Source organism: Gopherus flavomarginatus, chromosome 7 (assembly GCF_025201925.1).
Source record: "Gopherus flavomarginatus isolate rGopFla2 chromosome 7, rGopFla2.mat.asm, whole genome shotgun sequence".
In the NCBI taxonomy this organism is placed as follows: Eukaryota; Metazoa; Chordata; order Testudines; family Testudinidae; genus Gopherus; species Gopherus flavomarginatus.
Window position 1 is genome coordinate 9572188 of NC_066623.1, and position 20804 is coordinate 9592991.

Sequence of the window (20804 nt, forward strand, 5' to 3'; positions counted from 1 at the left end):
ATTATGCATATCTGTTGTGTGTTGCTGCATGTGAGCCAGGTTGGTGGAAGCATTGCATTGGTTCTTAAAAGTCACATTTGTGTTATCTTGATCCTGAGAATCTTTTCAAACTAATATTTGGACTTGCAAGTATTTTAAAAAAAAATCAAAACATTAAGGACCTTACAATATTTTTCATATTTTTAGATTAACTGCTGAAGTACTGATCGAATTCTGCTCTTCTTCAATGAGGAACTACCGGCTGATCTTCTGCCATAATCTCAAACAACCATAAATGACAAAAGAATGCTTGGTCAGTGAGGGCAGCTGGCGTAGAAAATATTTTTTAAACTTGGGTGTTTAAGTACTCTGAGGTAAGTTTCCTTACTCTGCTATTAACAGTCTTGCTTTTTAAAAATTGAAGTAAGAAAGCTTGTGGATTCTGATCTGCCTGGTGCGTTACAGTTTGACAATCCACTCATAAAGTAAGGATAATCCACATGCATGTAAAACATACTTTTAATAATAGTCTGTACATATAGTATTTTCTAATGGGCACTTGAGTGGCCACCTGAGTCTAACCAAGCATATTTTTTCTTTTGCTATCCCTTCTCCAGAAGGGGCAACTTCCTCTGTTATAACAAAAGTAGCATATTTTGAGACAACTCTGAACCAATAGTATGCACCTATTTTATATACATCTTTCCCAGTACTTTTTAATGTACTTTTAAGACACCATCCTTCTGTGCCTGTATTGGTCAATGACTCAACTAAAGGAGTTGTATCAGTAGCTGCTTCGTAGGATTGAATTACACTGCCTCCACAACATTTTCAGTCCCTGTTTGATCACTAGTGGAGCAGAGATGAACAAGCAACAACTGGTTCTCTGCATGGTAGGAAGAATGCTACCACTAGGTCATTGGTCAACCTGAGAGATCTTTTTCATGGGAATTTTCAGTAAAAATATTTTGAGAGTGAGACAGGCATTAAAAGTTTATTCAGAAATTGGTTTAAACAGTAAAGTCTTTTGCAAATACATTTTCTGGAAGCTGAGTTGCATAGGCTGTGGTGTCTTCAGATTCCATAGGAATTCTGGTGGTATTGCAGCTCTAGACCATCAGATTTTAGCTTTTCATATAGCTCCATCTTGCATAGTTGCATTGACAGAACAAAACTAGACAAGACTATTTTTTACTGGCAGTTTTTGGTAGTCTCGTCCAGCTGTGTTCCTCTTCATCAGGTTTGGTGCATGGAAGTTCAATTTAATCACTCAGAAGATTCTCTGCAATGGATTGTCCAAAGCTTACGAACAAGCTCAATTAGAAATAGGGTGGGGAAAATCAGACTTTCTCTAAAGCAAGTTGAACATTGCTTGAATAATTGTCCAGTAACTGGAATTTTCCTGAATGTTAACCAGCTTTTGCTGCTGATTTATCTGGTTTGATTAAAACATATATCTAAGGACCAAGAGGAACAATTTACCTATGTTCTACTGTGCTTGGATCAATGATCCTAATGAAAATATTTCATACTTGTGACCCAACAGAGATGGGAAAGTATTTAAATACAAATGAACATACTGATATTTTACATATAAGTATCTCATTTTCTTAGTCGTCTTGTCCCATCGTAAACACTTTCTTAGTTTTAATTCCTTTCATTTGACAGAAAAGACAGCTTTGATTTTTGGCTGCAAAAAGATATGAGGAAGAGCTCCTCCCCTTCCTTGAGTAACTGCAACTCTGTTCTAGCTAACAAAATATTTGGAATTCCACTTGATGAGCTGCAGCAAGAAGGGCAACCGGACAATGAGGTTCCATTCATAGTCCGCCACGTTGTGGACTATATTGAGGAACATGGTATGTATTTATCCTCTATTTTAAATTTGGAACATGTGTCTTAATTGGTTTTAATTAGCATTACTGTTTTCGTATTTTATTTTGGCCTTGAGAAGCTATTATGGTTTCATGGGTCAAACTTATTTTTAGTTTCTAATTTCCGTGTTGTATGTGTTTCACTCCTTTACTTCTGCAGTTACATTTGATTGAGTTCATAGTATTTAGAAAAAATGGTAACCAACCAAGTACAGTTCTTTGTAGGAAATTATCTTTTTGGGCTGGAGAATGTTTTATCTGGCTATTGTACTTTTAGATAAGGTACACACGTTTGGGTGTTGGTTTTCAGAGAAATTTTACGAAATAACTTGCTTTGCCATGCTCTTGTAAAATGCATGTGTTTAATCATGAATCTACAATTATCAATTGTAATTGATAAAAATAATGGATTTCTAGTAAACATCAGATAAAACGAGTTGGGACTGAATTTATTTTTGCAACTTTCTACTGATTTAGGAGGTCTGGAACAAGAAGGACTTTTTCAAGTCAATGGGAATGCTGAGACAGTGGAGTGGCTTCGGAAAAGATATGATAATGGAGAAGATGTGGACTTGGTTAAAGAAGCAGATGTACCCTCAGCTATTAGCCTTCTTAGATTTTTTCTTCAAGAACTTCCAGAGCCGGTGATCCCAGGCAGCTTGCATATTCATTTGATGCAATTTTCTCAAGGTAAAGAGAATTATTTTGAATAGGAATTGGGTGGTAACAAGTGGCTTTAAGGCATCATTGAATAAATCAGGAGGTTTAAGTGATTCTAAGATTTTTCTTTAGTGTTCTATATATGTATTAATACACTTTTATTTTGTATATAATTCTCCCTTCCAAGTAAATAGGCTCTGTTCAAATAACTATTTATGGTCTGAGAGATGGAATTCACCAATTGCTTGCAGGCAGACAGTTAAGCAGCCACGTATCCTCCATATCAACGTTTTCCCAAGCGCCCCCCCCCCCCATCCTGTCCATGGATTTCTGGAATGTTGGATATGTGAATTTGGACAGGGCTACTGGATCGAAACAGCCCACTCAGTCATGATCAATTTAGAATCAAGATGGAACCCTTTTCTCTTCATCCCATCCCTGCTTCCTCCCCACTGATCGCATGAGGTTTGACCACGCTCCTGATTCAGGGCTTTAGTGATGAGGAGGTGGCGTTTTGAGCAGATCCACTTTAGTGGGAATTCTGCCTTTTTAGTGTATTCTTCAGTTACATTCCATTCCTGTAGAACGTGTGGTGGTCAGCATGTAACAGCTAATTTTATTTTATGTCTATCATAGAGCCCTGTTTGTTCCAATTGTCACCTATATTTGCCACCTTTTTTGATTCCCAAATTTTGTCCATATGTATCCACTCTCCTGGGTCTTGGCCTTTGCTGTGTTGTGTAGTGTTGGAGGAGTTAATTCATAACTTGACTAGTAAAAGCTTTTGTCTTGCAGCACTGCTATTAGTAACACATTGTGCGCTCCTCAAAGGGTATATAGGCATAGTTGTACCACACCTTGTAACATAACTGGTGCTTTCTATAGTTCACAGTGTCATCTGTAGGAGTATGACATTATTTCTCACTGTTGTTTATCCTTGTTCTTTTTTAATGTGTTTTTTTTTCTTTTGTAAGTTTATGTATTCTATTAGGGGAAACTAATTTAAGTCTCCATATTTGAGTTTAATGCTATGACAAGCGTAGGCTTAACAGCTTTCATGGCCAAAGCCCTATTGGTTTATAGTGGGTTACAGCCTGGGACAGGATTTTAGGTCAAGTTTCCCAGCACTATTCTGCTACCATGTACTAATGCTGAAGGGTGAGAAGGTAGTTCAGTTTCCATGCCTATTTAGATGATACCTTCACTAAAACGGTTATCTGGATAGCTGGTTAATAGAAACTGCACACCAACTCATTTCATATAGGATGCCAGTGTCCCTGAGATGATGATAAATTTTGGCTACTAACAATCTGGGTCAGGTTTGAATGGATGTCCTAAAGATGAGGCACCTGTATACTATTCCTTTGAACAACAGTCCCATAGTAATAATGAGAAACTGAGATGGACAGCAGTAGACTAAATTTTATTTTTACAATGACTGCTATTTTGTCATAATGTGTTAGCTAATCTGGTGAAGTGAGAGATTAGCATAGTGGTGAATCACATGATTTGGGAAGACTTGAGATATACCTTGTGGATTCTTATTCTTATTTTATTTATTTTTGCAAAAGTCGATTCCATAACAAAGCATTGTTAAGTCACAGGGGAAAGATTAATGGCTATAGTTCTGTTATCTAATACAGTTGTCCATCTCAGTTTCTCATTGTTACTCTATCAGAGTTGTAACTCGTCCCCCCACCCCCCCGTCATGGACCAGATTTTTGGGGGATTTCATCTCCAGTTATGTGGTATATGGGCTATTTTCAGAGGTCATAATTCCCATCCTTACATATGTTTGGGATCCTTGTATGTCTCGACTTTCCCTATTCCCCATATCTTGTGTAAACTTTTAAGAATATGTTGTATTACAGGATATTTGGTACTTAGTTTATTTTATATTAGTACACACGCATGACAATTGTATGTTTAAGATGAAAAAAGTGCATAATTTTTCCCTTTTTTAAAAAGAGAAAAAAAATGATTTTGTGAAGCTCTTCAAAGTATTTTTGTTTTGTTTTGTTTCCTGCATGTAACTAAACACTTATACCACTAGGAAACACAACATTTAACTAGAAAGATTGACTTCCTCCTTTTTAAGTTGAAGGTTTTTAAAAACATTTTTATCATTCTTTATTTGCGTTTTGAATGTCTATAGAACCATATCTCTACTTCATAATTTCCAGGATTATAAATCAATTACAGTTTAGGAAAGGGAACGACTGAAATAAACAGGATTATCAGAAGATGTTAGTAGCTTTTGGTACATAGTTTTCTGTAGCATCCTCGCTCTTGAAACCGGTTCACTCTGCTCTGTAGGTTGTTGTAAACATAACTTGCAGTTATATAACAAGGTGTGGCATATATACCCTTTAAGGCTCGTTCTGTCCAGGCCTAATGGTGGTTCCTCGAAGGCAAGTGTCTTTACTAATTGAAGTGTGAATTTGACCCTGATGCCATAGGCCTTGTATCTCAGAAGTGTGTGTCCATGGACTACATTCAGAGGACTTCACTTACAGATAAGTACTTTCTCACTTCAGGTCTTTGACTGTGGTGTTCAGAACTTAAATTTTAGACAGACTAGCAAATTTTTTTAAAGGGCAAAAACCAGTTGTGATTGTTGTGGGAAAGTGTTTTCTTCTTTGCATTGCTCTGTTTCCTAAACTTAATCTAAAGTGAAGTTGACTGTGTGTTATATGTTAAAGTAAAGTATTACCACTTTATTCAGCTCTTTGTTTTACTGCACCAATGAGTTTAATTGTTCTTCTGTAGCCAGTTGCACATGGGTTCAAATCCTATAGGTTTACCACTCCCTTAACCATTTTCATTTTTTCCAAATGGAAAAATCCTACAGGATTACCAAATGGCACCACTGCACTTATGCTTTTACACGATAGTGCTTTCTGCTTTAATTTTTGATGTTCCAGACCAATATGTTTCGGTCTATTTTATTTTATTCTTTTGTCTTGCTGACTGAGTGTCCATTCGTTAACTTTCAGACAACTCCTCTATTTCCCTATCCAGAATAGAAAAGGCATAGTGGGTTTCTGTCAGAGAAGAGAGAGTACCCTGTTTTGGTCCAAGATGTGACCCATTCTGCTCCTCCTCCTATATGACTTTTCCTATCTGTAAAAGGAGTTTCCCAGCAATATGGAACCCTCTGGGGTTTTATATCTTGATGCTGATAATTAGTTGTTAGACTTCATTGTGATTTTTAAAATATTATAGTTTCTTGTTTCTAATTGAACTTGTCCACAAGTGTGTTAATATTTAAGGAAGAATACATCTGAATAAAGAGTAGGAGCTAGCCAGTAGAGTGGAGTGCAGCTGGGTGAATGTTTTGGGGGGAAATACCTTGGAAGGTGGTGATTGGACTTGCTAGGTAGAATAATTAAGCAGCAGAGGGGAACCCACTGGTCCAGATTATCAAATGTTTTGTTGCAGAAGGCCAGTTTACAGTGAAGAAAAGTCACCTGACAGCATCACACAAGTGTAGACTGGAGACTAGTATGTTTCAGTGTTCTGGTGGCACCACTTTATGAAGAGGAACTGTGGAGGAATATGTGAAAGTTCTTGCTGAGAGAGACGACATAGTAAGGAGGGAGGACAGCTACAGAGACTGAATTGAGAGAGAGGAAACAATAGAGAAATGTAATATTGGTAATAAGGATGGTAGATGTAAAAGTGCCCCCACCCCATCCCCCACCCTAATTTGTGGGATGGATTCCTCCCCCCCTTAACATTTGGAATAGCATGGAGTCAGAAGTCCTGATGCAGCAAATGAAATTCAAATCCTGGGGTGGCAGGTTGTAAATTGATATATCTGTTTGAATTTCAGAGGTGAAATGGCTTAATTTTAGTCAAAATTTGAGACACACAGTAATATCAGATGTGAAAAATATCTGAACTATATTAATTTAGATTAAAATCCTTTTATTACATTTTACAGATTATAATAACGAAGATGAATTTGGAAGAAAGTTGAGGTTCCTCTTGCAGCAGCTTCCGCCTGTTAATTACAGTTTGTTAAAGTTTCTGTGTAGATTTTTAGCCAATGTAGCATCACATCATGAAGAAATTTGGTCTGCGAGTTCTTTGGCTGCTGTCTTTGGTCCAGATGTTTTCCAGTAAGTTAATTCTACAAATTCATTCCATCCTTTGTGACTCTGCATAATATGCTGTATTATTCTAGTTGTATCATTATTCATAAGAATATTGTCTTATATAGTGTATTTATACAAATGACATTTAAAATAGCGTAAAACATATATGGAGGGAAGTTGTTTAAGTTAACTCTGATTGCATAATGTTTGTTTCTCTGTATCAGGAAAGTGCCATTCTTTACTATATAAAGATCGATTTTTAATTGCAATAGTTACGTAAGCTTGTTTAAATCAACCTTCAAGTGTAAACTATCCAAAACAAAATCTTAATGTCCCTTCTTACAATGCATCCCTTGCAGGCAGAGCTCATGTGGAACATCTTTGAAGTTGGGACGTAAGATTGTAATTCTGTGTGTTCAGAATATGAAACAAGAATCAGTGTAAAGAATAAAGAATGGCTGTCTAGTCGATCATAAAAGCCATTCACAGGAATTTTTTGAGAATTAGGTGGTTTTAGTCTTTAAACTAAGATAGTTTGGAATCTTTATTAGCATTTACACAGATGTGGAGGATCTGAAAGAGCAAGAAATAGTTAGCAGAATAATGGCGGGACTTCTGGAGAACTACTATGAATTCTTTGAAAATGAAGAGGAAGATTTTTCATCTACTAATGATTTAAGTTCAATAACTGAGCAGGTGAGTATATTTAAGTGGAAGTATTCTGTCACTTTAAACTTCTGTTACAGCAGTTTGTTTTTCTCAAGATGTGTTGGAATCAAACTAACTTTAAATTTCTGTTGAATATAGCCTTTTAGAGTGCATACTGTTAAAATTTTATCTCAATTCTTTATTTTTTAGTTAAAGTAGCTATGTTTGTGAAATGATCCGTTTCACAGCTCGTGTTTATAGGAGAAGGATGCACCATAGAATTAGAACTAAAATAATTACCTTACCCTTACAAAGAGATGGATCGTGACATGTTGAATGAAAAATATAAAGCATAACTAGCTGTGGAGCAGTAATGCTAAAGAGGAGAGCTAATTAGCAAATGGATTCAGAACCACAAAGTTAGTGATTATGGGGGGAGGGATAGCCCAGTGGTTTGAGCATTGGCCTGCTAAACCCAGCGTTGTGAGTTTAATCCTTGAGGGGGCCACTTAGGGATCTGGGGCAAAAATCTATCTGAGGATTGGTCCTGCTTTGAGCAGGGGGTTGGACTAGATGACCTCTTGAGGTCCCTTCCAACCTTGATATTCTGTGATTCTATGCTGATAAATGTGTGGCCTCAGTGGAACTCAGACCTGGGTTCTATTCCTGGCTCTGCCACTGGCAAATGATTTCCCTTCTTTGTCTCAGTTTCCCTCTCTGTAAAATGGGGATAATGATACCTCCTTTGTAAAGTGCTTTGAGATTGAAGAATGAAAAGTGCTGCATAAGAGTGAAGTGGTGGCATTATTTTTTATTGCCCAAACTTGCAGGGCCTTATGCTGTGCTTGATGGCGCTACTGTGTTTGGATGTGACATGATAACTTTTGAACTTTGTATCTGATCAATTCCAAAATCTCAGTGAATGTTATTGTCATTGCTGGGCAGAACCCTATTGATTTTAGAGAGCACTGGAAAAACTAAAGAGGGAATTGTGGGATGTATGGAGCACCTGCTATCTGGTTAGCAGAGCTACCAGTTTCAACCACCTTTGTAATTCTTGATTGAGGGCAGCTGTTAACCTATTTCAACATAACAGTACTCCTCTTCTTAACTCTGCCATCCTCTCAATACAGTTGTCACCTTGAAAGACAGAGAAGTCAGAAGAATAAGAGGAGCATGTGAGGGTGCACGCAAAGCCCATAGCAATAGGGTTAAGAATGGGAGACCCTGGTAATGAGGGAGAAAGGAGGTTAGGGTTAGGTGTAGTAGGAAGACAGTGGAGGACCCTGGTATAGGATGGAAGGGAGAAATGGAGAATGGGGGGTAGGAGGTGAAGGAGGTTGTGCAGAGACACTGGCTACAGGGTGGGAGTGCAGTGATTCCCTGAAACGGAGAGGTCTGGGAGGTGGGGGTATGCATGAACTTGTCCTGTAGAAGCAACAACTTGTGCAATTTCTCCCCCTCCTCCACAGTTCACGTTTAATTTTTTTTGTGCAGTTTAAATTAACATACTCTCACAGCTATTAGTCTAGGCTGTCAGTCAGACTCCAGAAGATAACCCTGCATATAGTCTAGCTGTGAACAAAGTATAGACAATCTTTGAAAACATAAGAGCTAAAACTTTAATTTGAAAGAACAAATGTTAAAATCCATTACAAAAATTTTCAGCTCTTGTTGGATTCTGGAGGTAATGCTCTAGAATTAAAAAATTCGCCAGGCACTGATCAAGATTTTAACACATTCTAAACCTGTTTATTACTGTGATGGTTCTTGGGGTACCCAGGACTGCGAGTCACCTTGTTAACCCTCTGGCTCCCACATGAGGGAGTGTGACTTGTGTTTAGCTCATTGTCAGATTCCTGCTGCCACCCAGCTAATCAGCCACCCAAGCACTCTCTTCTCTGGGCTATGCCAGCCCTTACTTTGCCTTGCAGGTTAACTGTAGATGCACTCTAGTACCCCATAGCATTCCTCCTGTTGTGTTCAGCCCCTTCAGAATTGAAGAGTCACAGAAATACAGGTCTGCTGTCCCCAGAGGAACAGGATACACACTAGCTTATATGATTCAGCTTAAGAGCAGCACCTTGCTTAATATCACAGCTCTTAGCTATTCTGGTCTTCACTATTTTCAAATATTCAAGTGATAGTGAGTAAGAATATTGGAAACAAATGTTTACTTATAAAACCATCATAACACACTTTGTGGAGACTAAATTTAACTTACAGTTTAACTTCCTCTGTCTAAGGAAGTTTCTCATCCCCAAAGTCCTCTGCAGCATTTCAGCCAAGGTTGGCTAAGATCCCGTGTTCATGAATGAAAACGCACTGCTTGTTTGCTTCCTAGATGCAGGATAAAGGGTGTGTTCTTTGTCTTCTGCTTATACTCCCCAAAGTTCACTGTCTGTGCTCAGAGGCAGGATAGTCACTTGTGACTTAATTTTCCTCTGTGCTGCTTTCCTGCTGACTTCACATCTTTGTTGACTTTGTATGTAATGAGTTACACCTTAGGGCATTCTGCACCAAAAAAATAAAAATACTGTGCACAATATTTTAAAATTCTGCAAATTTTATTTGTGAAATAACTGGATGCTCTAGCATGGCATTGGGGAGCACAGGCCACTGGCTGCACAGAAGTGGGAAATCACTGCAGCTTCTCCCCCTTCCCCCAGGACACAGACTCAGTGGTGAGGCTGCACCCAACCCCAACACAGCGCAAGGATTGAGCCTTGCCCTGAAACATCCCAGGACCCTGCCCTTCCGTGCCTGGTACACCAGGTGGGGAAGGCAGGCTCAGCAAGGCAGGATCCATATGTGGAGGGGCTTAGTGGGGGAGGGGAGGATCCAGGTGTGGGTTGAGAGGGTTCTGAACAGGTGGCTCAGTGGGGGATACAGGTGCAGAGGGGATGTGGATACGCAGGGACTTGTTGGGGGTTTCTGAGTGCAATGGTAATGAGACTTTGCAAGGGAATCCAGGTAAAGATGGTTGGGGCTCAGTGGGGTTGGGGAGGCTGGGTGTTGAAGGGATAGAGCTTGGCAGGCGGGTCTCGGTGTGGGGGGTCCAGATGCTGGGGGTTGGGAATCCAGGTGCAGGTGGCTCATTAGAGTGGTCCAGTGCAGAGGGAGTGGGGCTTGGCAGGAGGGTCTGAATATGAGGAGGTCTGACTGCACAGGGATTGGGAAGATGGGGGAGCAGCTCCCTGTAAAGAGATCCCTCCCCCTGCCACTGAGGAGTGATGAGTGCAGGAAGCAGGATTGGTGGGGAGGAGTTTTCAGAACTTCCTGCAGCTGGGGGGAGAAATCTAGGGTTGGGTCTAGCCTGGCCTCAGATGCTGTGCAGAGGAAGAGGAAGTCCTCTCCATCCCAGCCCAGCCAGGACTAGCAGCTGAGCTTGGTTCTGGGTAGGTGCCACCAGCCAGGTCTTCCTCAGTCCTGCATCCTTATTTACCTCTCTGGGCACCTGAAACATATTGCTGGAGAGGGGTCATCTGACCACTCCTGTGGCTTCCCTTTGCTCCCCATCAGAGAGTCATTTTTCTGCAGGGAAGCAAAGAAATCTGCAGGAGACATAAATTCTGTGCATGCGCAGTGGTGTAGAATTCTCCCAGGCGTAATGGGTATCTGTTGTGTTGGCTTTCAATGCTTAATTAACATTTCAACAGAAACTCAGTTGAATTAATCTCTTATTGGACAGAAAACCTGTTTTTTCCACCTGTGCGGTGACACACAACCTAAAAACATATTTTCTCTCTGTGTGTGTGTGTGTGTGTGTGTGTGTGTATGTGTGTATATATATATAGAACTTCTTGTATAGTATCTGTATATATCACATGACATTGATTGAACTAGAATGTACATACAAGAATCAGGACATTCCTGTAATTCCCTTGCCAGTTGGCATTAAGGGGCCCTTGAGTCATTAGTACTGTGTATCTTTTGATATTAGAACTTCTGCATTTAAATATGTTTGACTTTATGATTTCGGTTTACTACAAGGACTAAACTTTAAAAACTCTGTGCCCAAAAAAAGGGAAATGCACAGACAGTTGGTACTCCGGTAACTTGGCATATAGGTCTTTTACCAAATTAGGTGCACCCATGCATAAATCTTCGAATCCCTCTGCAGATCTGAAGAAATGAGTGGGTTGGGCAGAGATCCAGCTACACACTTGGACTTCTCTTTGAGAACACATAAGGGCAATTACAAAAATATGTGCTCATTTTTAGGTTGATTTCATTGTATTCAATTTAGAAGGCATCACATCTTGTGACATTAGGAAAAGTGTTCTAGTGGGTCCTGGAAAAGGATGAGCAGATTTAGGCAAATTGGAGAGGGAGTGAAACCCTTAATTAGCCTTGAGGTAGTGAGACCAACTTTATTTTGTACTGACAACTCCATATAATTTGTAACTTAAAATACTTACTGGAAGGAAATGTAGGGAGAGACTACAGATATAGTCCATAGAACAGACAGACTTGAAAATAGGTGGCGAGTCAGTGAAACACAGACACAAAACTGTTGCAGATGACAGGAACTATGTTGTTTTAGTAGGAGAGATTGTGGCAATAAAGAGAAGGCTGGTGGGAAAAGAGACTAAGTCCTCAGTGTAGCTTAGAGATGATATAAGGAGAGCAATTTTGAAGCATATTCTGAAATGAATGTGGAGGCTAAAGCACTTGTTTAGCAGTGGGGATGATGCAGTCTTGATATGTAGGAGAAGGCAGCATTTTACACATTAGAATTTGGCTAGCTGAAATGTTGGATGGCCACTAAAAAGAATTTAATAAGGGTATAAGATATGTTGGCTTGGAATAGGATGTTAGTAGAGATGGAGTGGTGATAGGCAACTCTGTAGATACAGATGGAGAAGGAGGAAAATTCATTGTGGGGGGATACCAAACTTAGGCATAGTGGAGACATTTAGAATCGGTCAAGATGAAAGGCTGAGTCATAAATTTACCTAATCGAGAAGATGGAGTGTAAAGTTATTAAAGGTGTCAGATATACATACCAATATAATGCAAAAATTATAATTAAAGTTCGAGTTATCTATAAAATTGGGGAGGGTGGAAGAGGGGAAGTACCTAGAAAGGAAACAGTGCTGAAAATTGACGCTTATAGGACTGCATGGAATATTTGTATCTAAACTGAAGCAACCCTTTTTTTAGTTTCCATCACTAATTTACTAGTCTGCTTACATCTTTTTTTATTTTTCCCCCAAAGTAGCAAAATTCTTAGCTTTTTCAGTTTAGAATCTTTCCAAAGAACTACTGGAGGCATTCCAGCAAGAAGCAAGTCTTACTATTTTTCTTTTATATAGAACCGAAAGCATACTACCATAATGTACCAATGATGTTCTCCAGAGAAGTCATCTTGTATAGTTTTTCCAACAACATGTTAAATGGTAACATTAGTGTACTGCTTAGTGAAGTTCCTATTAGTTTTAGATGCTACTGGCTGCACACACACAATGTTGTGATCACCAGCCAATCAGTAAAAGGTTCTTTTGCAAATAGTAAACATCAGTAAAAATGAAAGATTTTAGTCAAATTCCAGTGATGATGTCACTTTGCTCCAAGTTCCAGCAAGCAACATACCTGCATGTTTGCTCCGTCTGTTGGGCAACTTATTGAACAAATGCAGATCCACTTGAGCTGCAGTCCCAAATATTCCTATATATTTGATCCATTCATTTTACCTATTGTGTAAATGAAAAACTGGCTGCCACTTGTTGTGGATACACTCATATTTTGCCACTGATTTGATAAGTTCTGTTAATGTACAGAAGATTGGGATGGTAAAAAGAAAAAAATTATAGTTCGTATAGTCCCATATAAAATGTAATAACCTCATAATTACTCTCCTCCTTACTTTCCACGTAGTAGCTGTTCAGAATAAACTTAAAAATTTGATTATCTGTTCCTTAGTGAAACATTTTCACCTATCATATGCATATGTGGATACTGAAAAAAATCTGTTTTTGAGAGTCATGAAAATTTTTGGGGGGCAGAGAGACAAGATATTATCAATTTAGGAAATAGAAAATTAATGCATAGTAATAAATATTGGGGTTAGTTTGTGATTTGATTGGGCAAATGTTTTGTTCAACTAACTCTGAAAATCTAACCCTGTATATTCAGTTCAAACGAAGTAACCGTCCCTTTGGATAGGGGTTGACAGGGCTGTTTTTTAAATATGAAACTGCGGTATCAATCAACTGGAAAATGTAGTAATTCTTTAAGAGCAAGGTTTACACATTCAAGTATTAGAAAAGCCAATAGATTAAGATGTTCCAGTCTTTAAAATACAGCAAATTGCACCTGCTGCATATTTATATTCACACTTAATTGCCAGATTTTAGTGTGCTCATCTCATGCACCTGGAAAGAAAAAGAAATTGGTTAGAGTTCCTTGATAACCTGCTAAATCACAAAACAGACTGGGCACCAATCTATACCTTTATACTATTGCACTTGAAATTGGTATTACAAAGGGTGCTCACTATTTTTGAAATCCTTAGATTTAAGGTGCTATAGAAGCCCAGGCATTTCCAGGATTTTCAAGTTTTTTTCACTTTTCAGACATCTTGAAAAACCCTGTGAAGTAAGCAAGCATTTTCCCATACCCATTTTCGAGGATGGGGAACTTGGGCGCAGTGTCACATCACATCTGTGGCAGATAAGGGAATAGATACCAGATTTCCTGACTCCTCATCCTTTGATTTACTGCTTTACAGTGCTTCCTTGCAATTTATATTCTAATGAAATTTTTAGTGGCTTATTTAGCAGTGGAGACTGTTCTGCATTTGTGCTTTTAAAGGCATGGTTTGGGCTGCTTCATTTCTCGTTTCAGTGTTTTGTAACTTTTTAAAAAGTTACAAAAGATGTTTTTCTCTTAAAGTGTTTTATATCCCGTAACACCACATATTTCCAGCTCTGTAAAATTATTAGGTTTCTTTTTTAATAACTATCGAAACCCTATTAATCTTTCTGTAGATAAATGATCTCTTGGAGGAGGAGGAGGAGGATGAGGATATAAAGCTTGAGCAAACTGAAGAACTTCCAGAAGATAGCACAGAGAAACCTGAAGAAAGGCCAGATATGGTACATGATATGACAGAGAGCATCTTGGACTCCAGCAGTGTTACAGCATCAACGAGGTAGAGAGATGTTTCCCACAGCATCGTTTAAGATTCACATTTTTATGATGGCTATTTTAATAGTTTATATTTGATGAAGTTTTCATGTTGAAATTTCAGGAATTTGGCATTCTTTACCCTTCATTTTGTTTGCAGTGTTTATGAAAGGAGACTTGAAATTCTACCAATTTCTAATGGTGGTAGTGGTAAAACCTAGGGGGAATGAAAACTCTTCCTACATTTTCTACAATAATGATTTTATGGAACTAAAGTTAGGCTAAATTCCATAAATCTGGGGGAAAATGGAGGGAAATTGTAAACTAGTATTTTGAGAGTGAATGTTTCTTTGAAACGGTTTGTAAATTAAAAATCTGAAGATTGATAGCGTCAAATTCATTCTGCCCTGTTTTTTCTTGTTTTATTTATAACATCTGTACAGAAGTATTTGTTTGTATCTGTTAAATTATTTGAAAACCAAAGCTGACTGCCTAGTGTATAAGAAATGCCAGGTTAATTTTTTGTCCATATGATTGTGGGGAGAAGGGATCCAATAAGGAAAACTATTTCCAAGGATTTGTTATATATAGCTGAAATGTTTTACAGGTATTTCCAAGTGGTTCATCTCCCTCTTGTGCTGGGCTGCGTAGAAGATGACGAATTACTAGTGCTATCAGTTACTCCAATAATTCAAGTAGCAGAGGGCTGTGTTGTGTATCTAAAAGGTTTTTAACCCTGCTAATGAACCTTGTCAGTGTCAATATGATGCTACATGATGGAATTAGGTTTTTGTTTTTTCAGTTTTCTTTTTAAAAACCTAGGAAATTGCCCACAAATGATGTTAAAAGAATGTTAAGGTTGCAAAATCAAGCACTCAAATGCTAGGAAATGTCAGACTTGAGGTTGCCTTATATGTGTTGTGACAAAGTTCCTCCTCTACCTTGGTGGGTCCTGTGCTTATTGGCAGATTTGCTCACCTCAGTGATCTCCCCCACAGTCTGGATCAACTCCTCCTGTGTCTGATCAGGAGTTGGGAGGTTTGGGAGGAACCTGGGCCCGCGCTCTACTCCGGGTTCCAGCCCAGGGCCCTATGGATTTGCAGCTGTCTATAGTGCCTCTTGTAACAGCTGTGTGACAGCTACACCTCCCTGGGCTACTTCCTCAAGGCCTCCTCCAAACACCTTCTTTATCCTCACCACAGGACCTTCCTCCTGGTGTCTGATAACGCTTGTACTCCTTAGTCCTCCAGGAGCACACCCTCTCAGTCTCAGCTCCTTGTGTCTCTTGCTCCAAGCTCCTCACACGCACTTCCTCTCCTCTGACTCCTCCCCATCTGACTGGAGAAAGCTTCTTTTAAAACCCAGGTGCCCTGATTAGCTTGCCTTGATTGGCTACAGGTGTTCTAATCAGCCTGTCTGCCTTAACTGGTTCTAGCAAGTTCCTGACTACTCTAGTGCAGCCCCTGCTCTGGTCACTCAGGGAACAGAAAACTACTCACCCAGTGACCAGTATATTTGCCCTCTACCAGACTCCTGCACCCCACTGGCCTGGGTCTGTCACAGTGTACGTTATGCAGACTTTCCCTGATCACATACTGCATTTTTTTCACAGATCCCTGCCTCATTTGGGTGCAGGCAGGATGGTGCTAAATTAATAAGCAGCTGTTCATTGTTTCATTCTTGTTCAGTGTATGGCCCTCAGCCTTATTTTACTACACTCTCTAAATACTCTGCTATGCAGACAGAATTGTTAGTTTTCTCATTGACTTTTATATCGTGCTCATCCTACAGTTGCCAAGTGCTTCATAAACAAATAGTAGTCTTCACAAAACCTGTAGGAGGTGACCATTTTACAGATGAGGAGCTGAGGCACAGAAAGTTTAATGTCAAAAGAATGCACAGATTTTGGATACCCGGTCTGAGATGCCTAGGACCTGATTTTTTCAGAATACTTAGCATCATATAGCACTTTGTGTTCAAAGCACAGCTCCCATCAACTTTACTTGCAGCTGTGAATGCTTAGTACTTCTTGAAATTGTACCCTGGTCTCAATTTGGATACCCAGAATATGAGGAACATGCAGTTGGTGGCCACCTGTGGAAAATTTGGTATAAGTGTCTTGCCGCACATAGGAACTGTGTGGCAAAGAGAGAATCTCATTCTCCAGGGCAGAATTCAACTGCCTTACCATGAAACTATTCTTTCTCTTCTTGCAGTTCCCTGCCTCATTCATTACATACTTTCCAACTTCAGCAACAGAACCCTGGCTGTTGTTGGTAGGATCCTCCTTTATTACACATCACCTATTCCTTCTGAGAACAAGTCCCTCCTGCACACTGAATGAGGTGGGAGTCCTGTCGACAAAAATAATATATGATCATGTAATTAAAGACGATGCCATAATACATACATGCAAGGGTCCCAAACTAACGTTTCACGAGCAACCTTTATTCTGGCTTTTCCAAACTTGCGTGCTTGGCTTTGCAACCTTAACTATCTCTTTTAATGTAGTTTTTTTTTTTTTTGTGCGTGTCATTTAAAATACATTATGTCCTGATGGAATGTTATGAATGCATATATTGCAAGATATTTAGTGTTATATTATGGTTCCATATTTTTAATATATGTACCAAAAAAAAAGAGTAGTGTTTGTTCAAGGGGAACTCCTTTGAATTTCTACATGCTTGTTTTATTATTGAGAGAGAAAGAGGTGGTGGTTTTAATAGTTAAAACGTGAGGTTGAGTTAATGGGCCTGGGCCCTCTCATTATAGAGAATTGCTGTATCTCCTTTGGGCAAGTCACTTAGTCCATGGCACAGTTTGCTCATGTGTAAAAGTGGAAAGCACCCTTGTAAAGTAGGGAAGTATTTTGAGGCTTTATTCATTAGATTTGTAAAGCACGTAAAGTTTCTCTAAATGCGTGATAACATTGCCAAAAATAATAGGTACTTAGCCACCATTACAGACTTCAGAGGTGGATGATGCTCCCACCTCTGGGAGTTGCATGTGAGTGCTTGCCAACAATCACAGGTTTATTTTGTAAAATTCAAAATAATTTTTTTTAAGTCTACCTTTAAAAAAAAAAAATAGCTGGAAGGAATACACACAAAGCTAAGTCCTGCATTTTCCAGATAGGTGTAACTCCCAGAGAAGCCAGTGGGAGTTTTGCATGCATTGACTGCAAGCCAAAATGGTAAATTCTTTATTGGCCAACTTGCTGCAGTTTAAAAAAGATTCTCTGCCCCACTTCATTTGGATTGAACTTTAACTTTGGTTATAAATTATTGAAAACAAATTTATAATGGAAATGTGGCACTTAGATTTCTGCAGGTGTCATAGGTGTGCATAGTACTTTACAGAGAGCTGTAAGGTCCTGGGATTAACTAAGGCCCTGATCTTACAAAAGTATCTGTTCGGGCAGGTTTCTGTGTCCTCACAGATCTCCTTTCAAGATTAGATCCAATTTAGTAGCAGCGCAGCAAAGTATGACAAAAAGTGGGATGGGATATTAAAGAAAAAATAGTTGCTTTTTGTTTTGTACATTTTAGTTTTGTTTATATATGGTTTTAAATGTAGAAGCTTCATATTTTTATAGATTTAATATATTATAGTTTGGGGGAGCAGAGTCTAGCAAGAGGGCAGTGAAATGGATTGGAAGTCCTCCTTATTTAGCATAGACAGATCCTTAAAGGAGACTCATCAACTTAAAATAGAAAATCACACTTCTATCTGAAAATTTATTTACTGTTGTAACAGGTAATGTCTAAGATTTTTCTGTGCTTTTTCAGTTTTGTATGCATTTGATAGCACTGTGTGTGCAGTTGTTTTTACAACTTCCTATGTGTGCTCAGTTTTCCATTGGGGTATTTCTCATAGTAGCAGGGGAGAGAAGAGCATGCTGAAAAAGGGAAAAAACAAAAGAATGGTGAAGGGGGGGATTTAAGTACATGGTTAGTGCCAAAAACTGACCTTTTGAAACTGTCAAGACTCCAGGTTGATGCATCACTTTAACTACATTGACATACTTGCAGTAGTAATTTACAGAAGGAATGCTTATGCTAAAGTAAATGGCTTTAATAAAGATGGTAAAACAACCAAATGGATTGTTTTATATCAGTTTTTCTTTATGAAGCATCCTCTAAACGCTTATTTTTATAGCAATTAAATAACTGTTAGTCTAACTGGACCTAAGGGATTGTCTGTGCGAAGAGGCAATTTGAACATCTTCGAGTATGGCTACACTTGAAATTTCAGAGCGCTGCCGCTGCAGCGCTTTGAAGTGTGAGTGTAGTCGGAGCGCCAGCGCTGGGAGAGAGCTCTCCCTGCGCTGCACGTAAACCACATCCCTTACGGGTGTAGCTTGCAGCGCTGATTACACTGAGGCTTTACAGCGCTGTATCTTGCAGCGCTCAGGGGGGTGTTTTTTTCACACCCCTGAGCGCGAAAGTTGCAGCGCTGTAAAGTGCCAGTGTAGCCATGGCCTTAGTCTGGCGAACATAGCTCTGATAATACCATTCCTGAATATAGACCTTTCTGTCATTTCAAGCAAATGCATTCTGAAGTGGTTACCAAAAGACAAACAGGAATTCTAGGTGTCTTGTGTTGTGCAAGATATTAGGTTATTAATGTTGTTTCAGAAAGATAGTACAAGGATTAAAAGAAAATGCTTGCTCCAGTTCTTTCATTGAGTGTTGAACTGAAGAGGGTTTTTTAAGAGACTACCCTGTGAGTCACCATATTTCTTTTCATGCAGTATGGGATATAAAAATTTGCTGCAGTTTTAACCCTCTTTTTCTTGTGGGAAAAATAGTGTGGTGTCATGTAATTAAAGACCACATACACACAAGAGGCCAAACCCAGGCTGCATAGGTAACCTTACTTCTGCCATTTCCTAACTTCTGGGAACTTGACTTAGCAAGTTTTGATGTTTTAACATTTCTTAAAAAAAAAACAAAAAACCAAAATTTAGGAAATTACCTACACAAATCGGAAACAGACATTCTATTATGTTGACCCCCGCATGGGTTATCAGCAAGGTTGGAACTTTTCAGATCCACGCAGACCTGTACTACTTGCGTGAACAGAGTAACTGATATATGCAGTGTTATTGTAGCTGTGTTGGTCCCAGGATATTAGAGAGACATGGTGGGTGAGATAATATCTTTTATTGGACCAACTTCTGTTGGTGATAGCTGCAAGCTTTTGGGTTTACATGGAGCTTTTCCTTAGGTAACTCATAGCAGTAATACGTTGTCTCTTTCTTTGTGGACCAGCACTAGAGGCGGATGCAACAGATTAGCAATGAGTTTCACAGATATTTGCTGCCAACAGCATGACTATCCCGCTTGGCCCCTCAGCATAGTCCCAGGCTCTTCACCTAGTAAGTCACAGTCTTTGCTTTTCAGTCTCGTCTTCCTGCCCAGCCAGTCCTTGTCTTATTCCCCTCCTGATTCCACATTCAGTCTTCCTTTACAACCCTGGCTTCCAGTCATGCCCCTCACATACATTGTGTGTCCCCATTGGCTCCCAGTCCCAATCTGTCGCTCTTTCTTTCCCTTGGATCCTCATTCAATCTCAGTGTCTCCTACCCCCTTTCCAAGCTCCTTATCTCACTCTCTCTGCCCATTCAGTCTCCAGTTTTCCCCCTGCACCCAGCTTCTTGTCAGCTCTGTCTCCTTTTCCCCCTGCTTTACTGGTTCTCTTTCCAAGTTTCTTTCTCCAGACAGTCCCTGTCCCCACTTCCACCTATTGGTGCCTAGTGTTCTCACCTTCATCCAGCTCCCAGCCACCCCAACTTCTAGTCCCATCTGTCTTCCTTTGTAGGTCCAGCTCCTGTCCCTACTGGATTTGAATTAGGCAATTTCCTCTTCCATACTGGAGGGTGTCATTGAGAACACAGGAAAGATGGGCTCCCTGCTGTCAGTTGAGATGCCAGGACCAAGAACCAAATAGCCTCAGGCTGGAGAATGTCCTGTGTAGACAGAATCTTGGGCGATTTTAGCTGTTAAGAGTCTCGACTGTATGAATTGTGATTTTTTTTCAATTACTTCTAAGATGCCGAAATTAGGGCAGACTTTCATGAAAATAGCAAAAGGCAAATGCCTGATACATAGGCCACCCCCTTACCAAATTTCAGGACCCTTCTCCAGATCATGGGGGCACAAGAGATTGGTTTTGATTTGTCTTACCAAAGAAAAGGTCACCAGAATTCTTTAACATGGGCAAAAACATATTTTTTCCTAGCCTCATTCTTGGAAAGGTGTGAACTATTTTGGCTGAAAATATCCCAAATAATACAGCCTGTAGCAGACACCTGGAATGGAAAATTTCAGCTCAAATGATTAAAGTTTGGTGAAGTTTTATAAGCAACTGAAAATAGGGTCTTGTGATGGCAAAGGTCAAATAACACTTA

At 39.4% G+C, this 20804-nt stretch overlaps 1 protein-coding gene across 3 annotated transcripts in view; it reads left to right on the forward strand.

Annotated features, from left to right (window-relative positions):
- FAM13B (family with sequence similarity 13 member B) overlaps positions 1 to 20804 on the forward strand; it is an 81022-nt gene that overhangs the window by 16571 nt on the left and 43647 nt on the right. For all 3 annotated transcript variants that reach the window (XM_050962238.1, XM_050962240.1, XM_050962239.1), the window contains exons 2-7: positions 187 to 353; positions 1648 to 1838; positions 2331 to 2543; positions 6460 to 6637; positions 7165 to 7309; positions 14254 to 14417. In XM_050962238.1, coding sequence (XP_050818195.1) covers positions 1682 to 1838; positions 2331 to 2543; positions 6460 to 6637; positions 7165 to 7309; positions 14254 to 14417 — 857 coding nt within the window. In that variant the 5' untranslated portion in view covers positions 187 to 353; positions 1648 to 1681. The remainder of the gene's footprint in view (positions 1 to 186; positions 354 to 1647; positions 1839 to 2330; positions 2544 to 6459; positions 6638 to 7164; positions 7310 to 14253; positions 14418 to 20804) is intronic.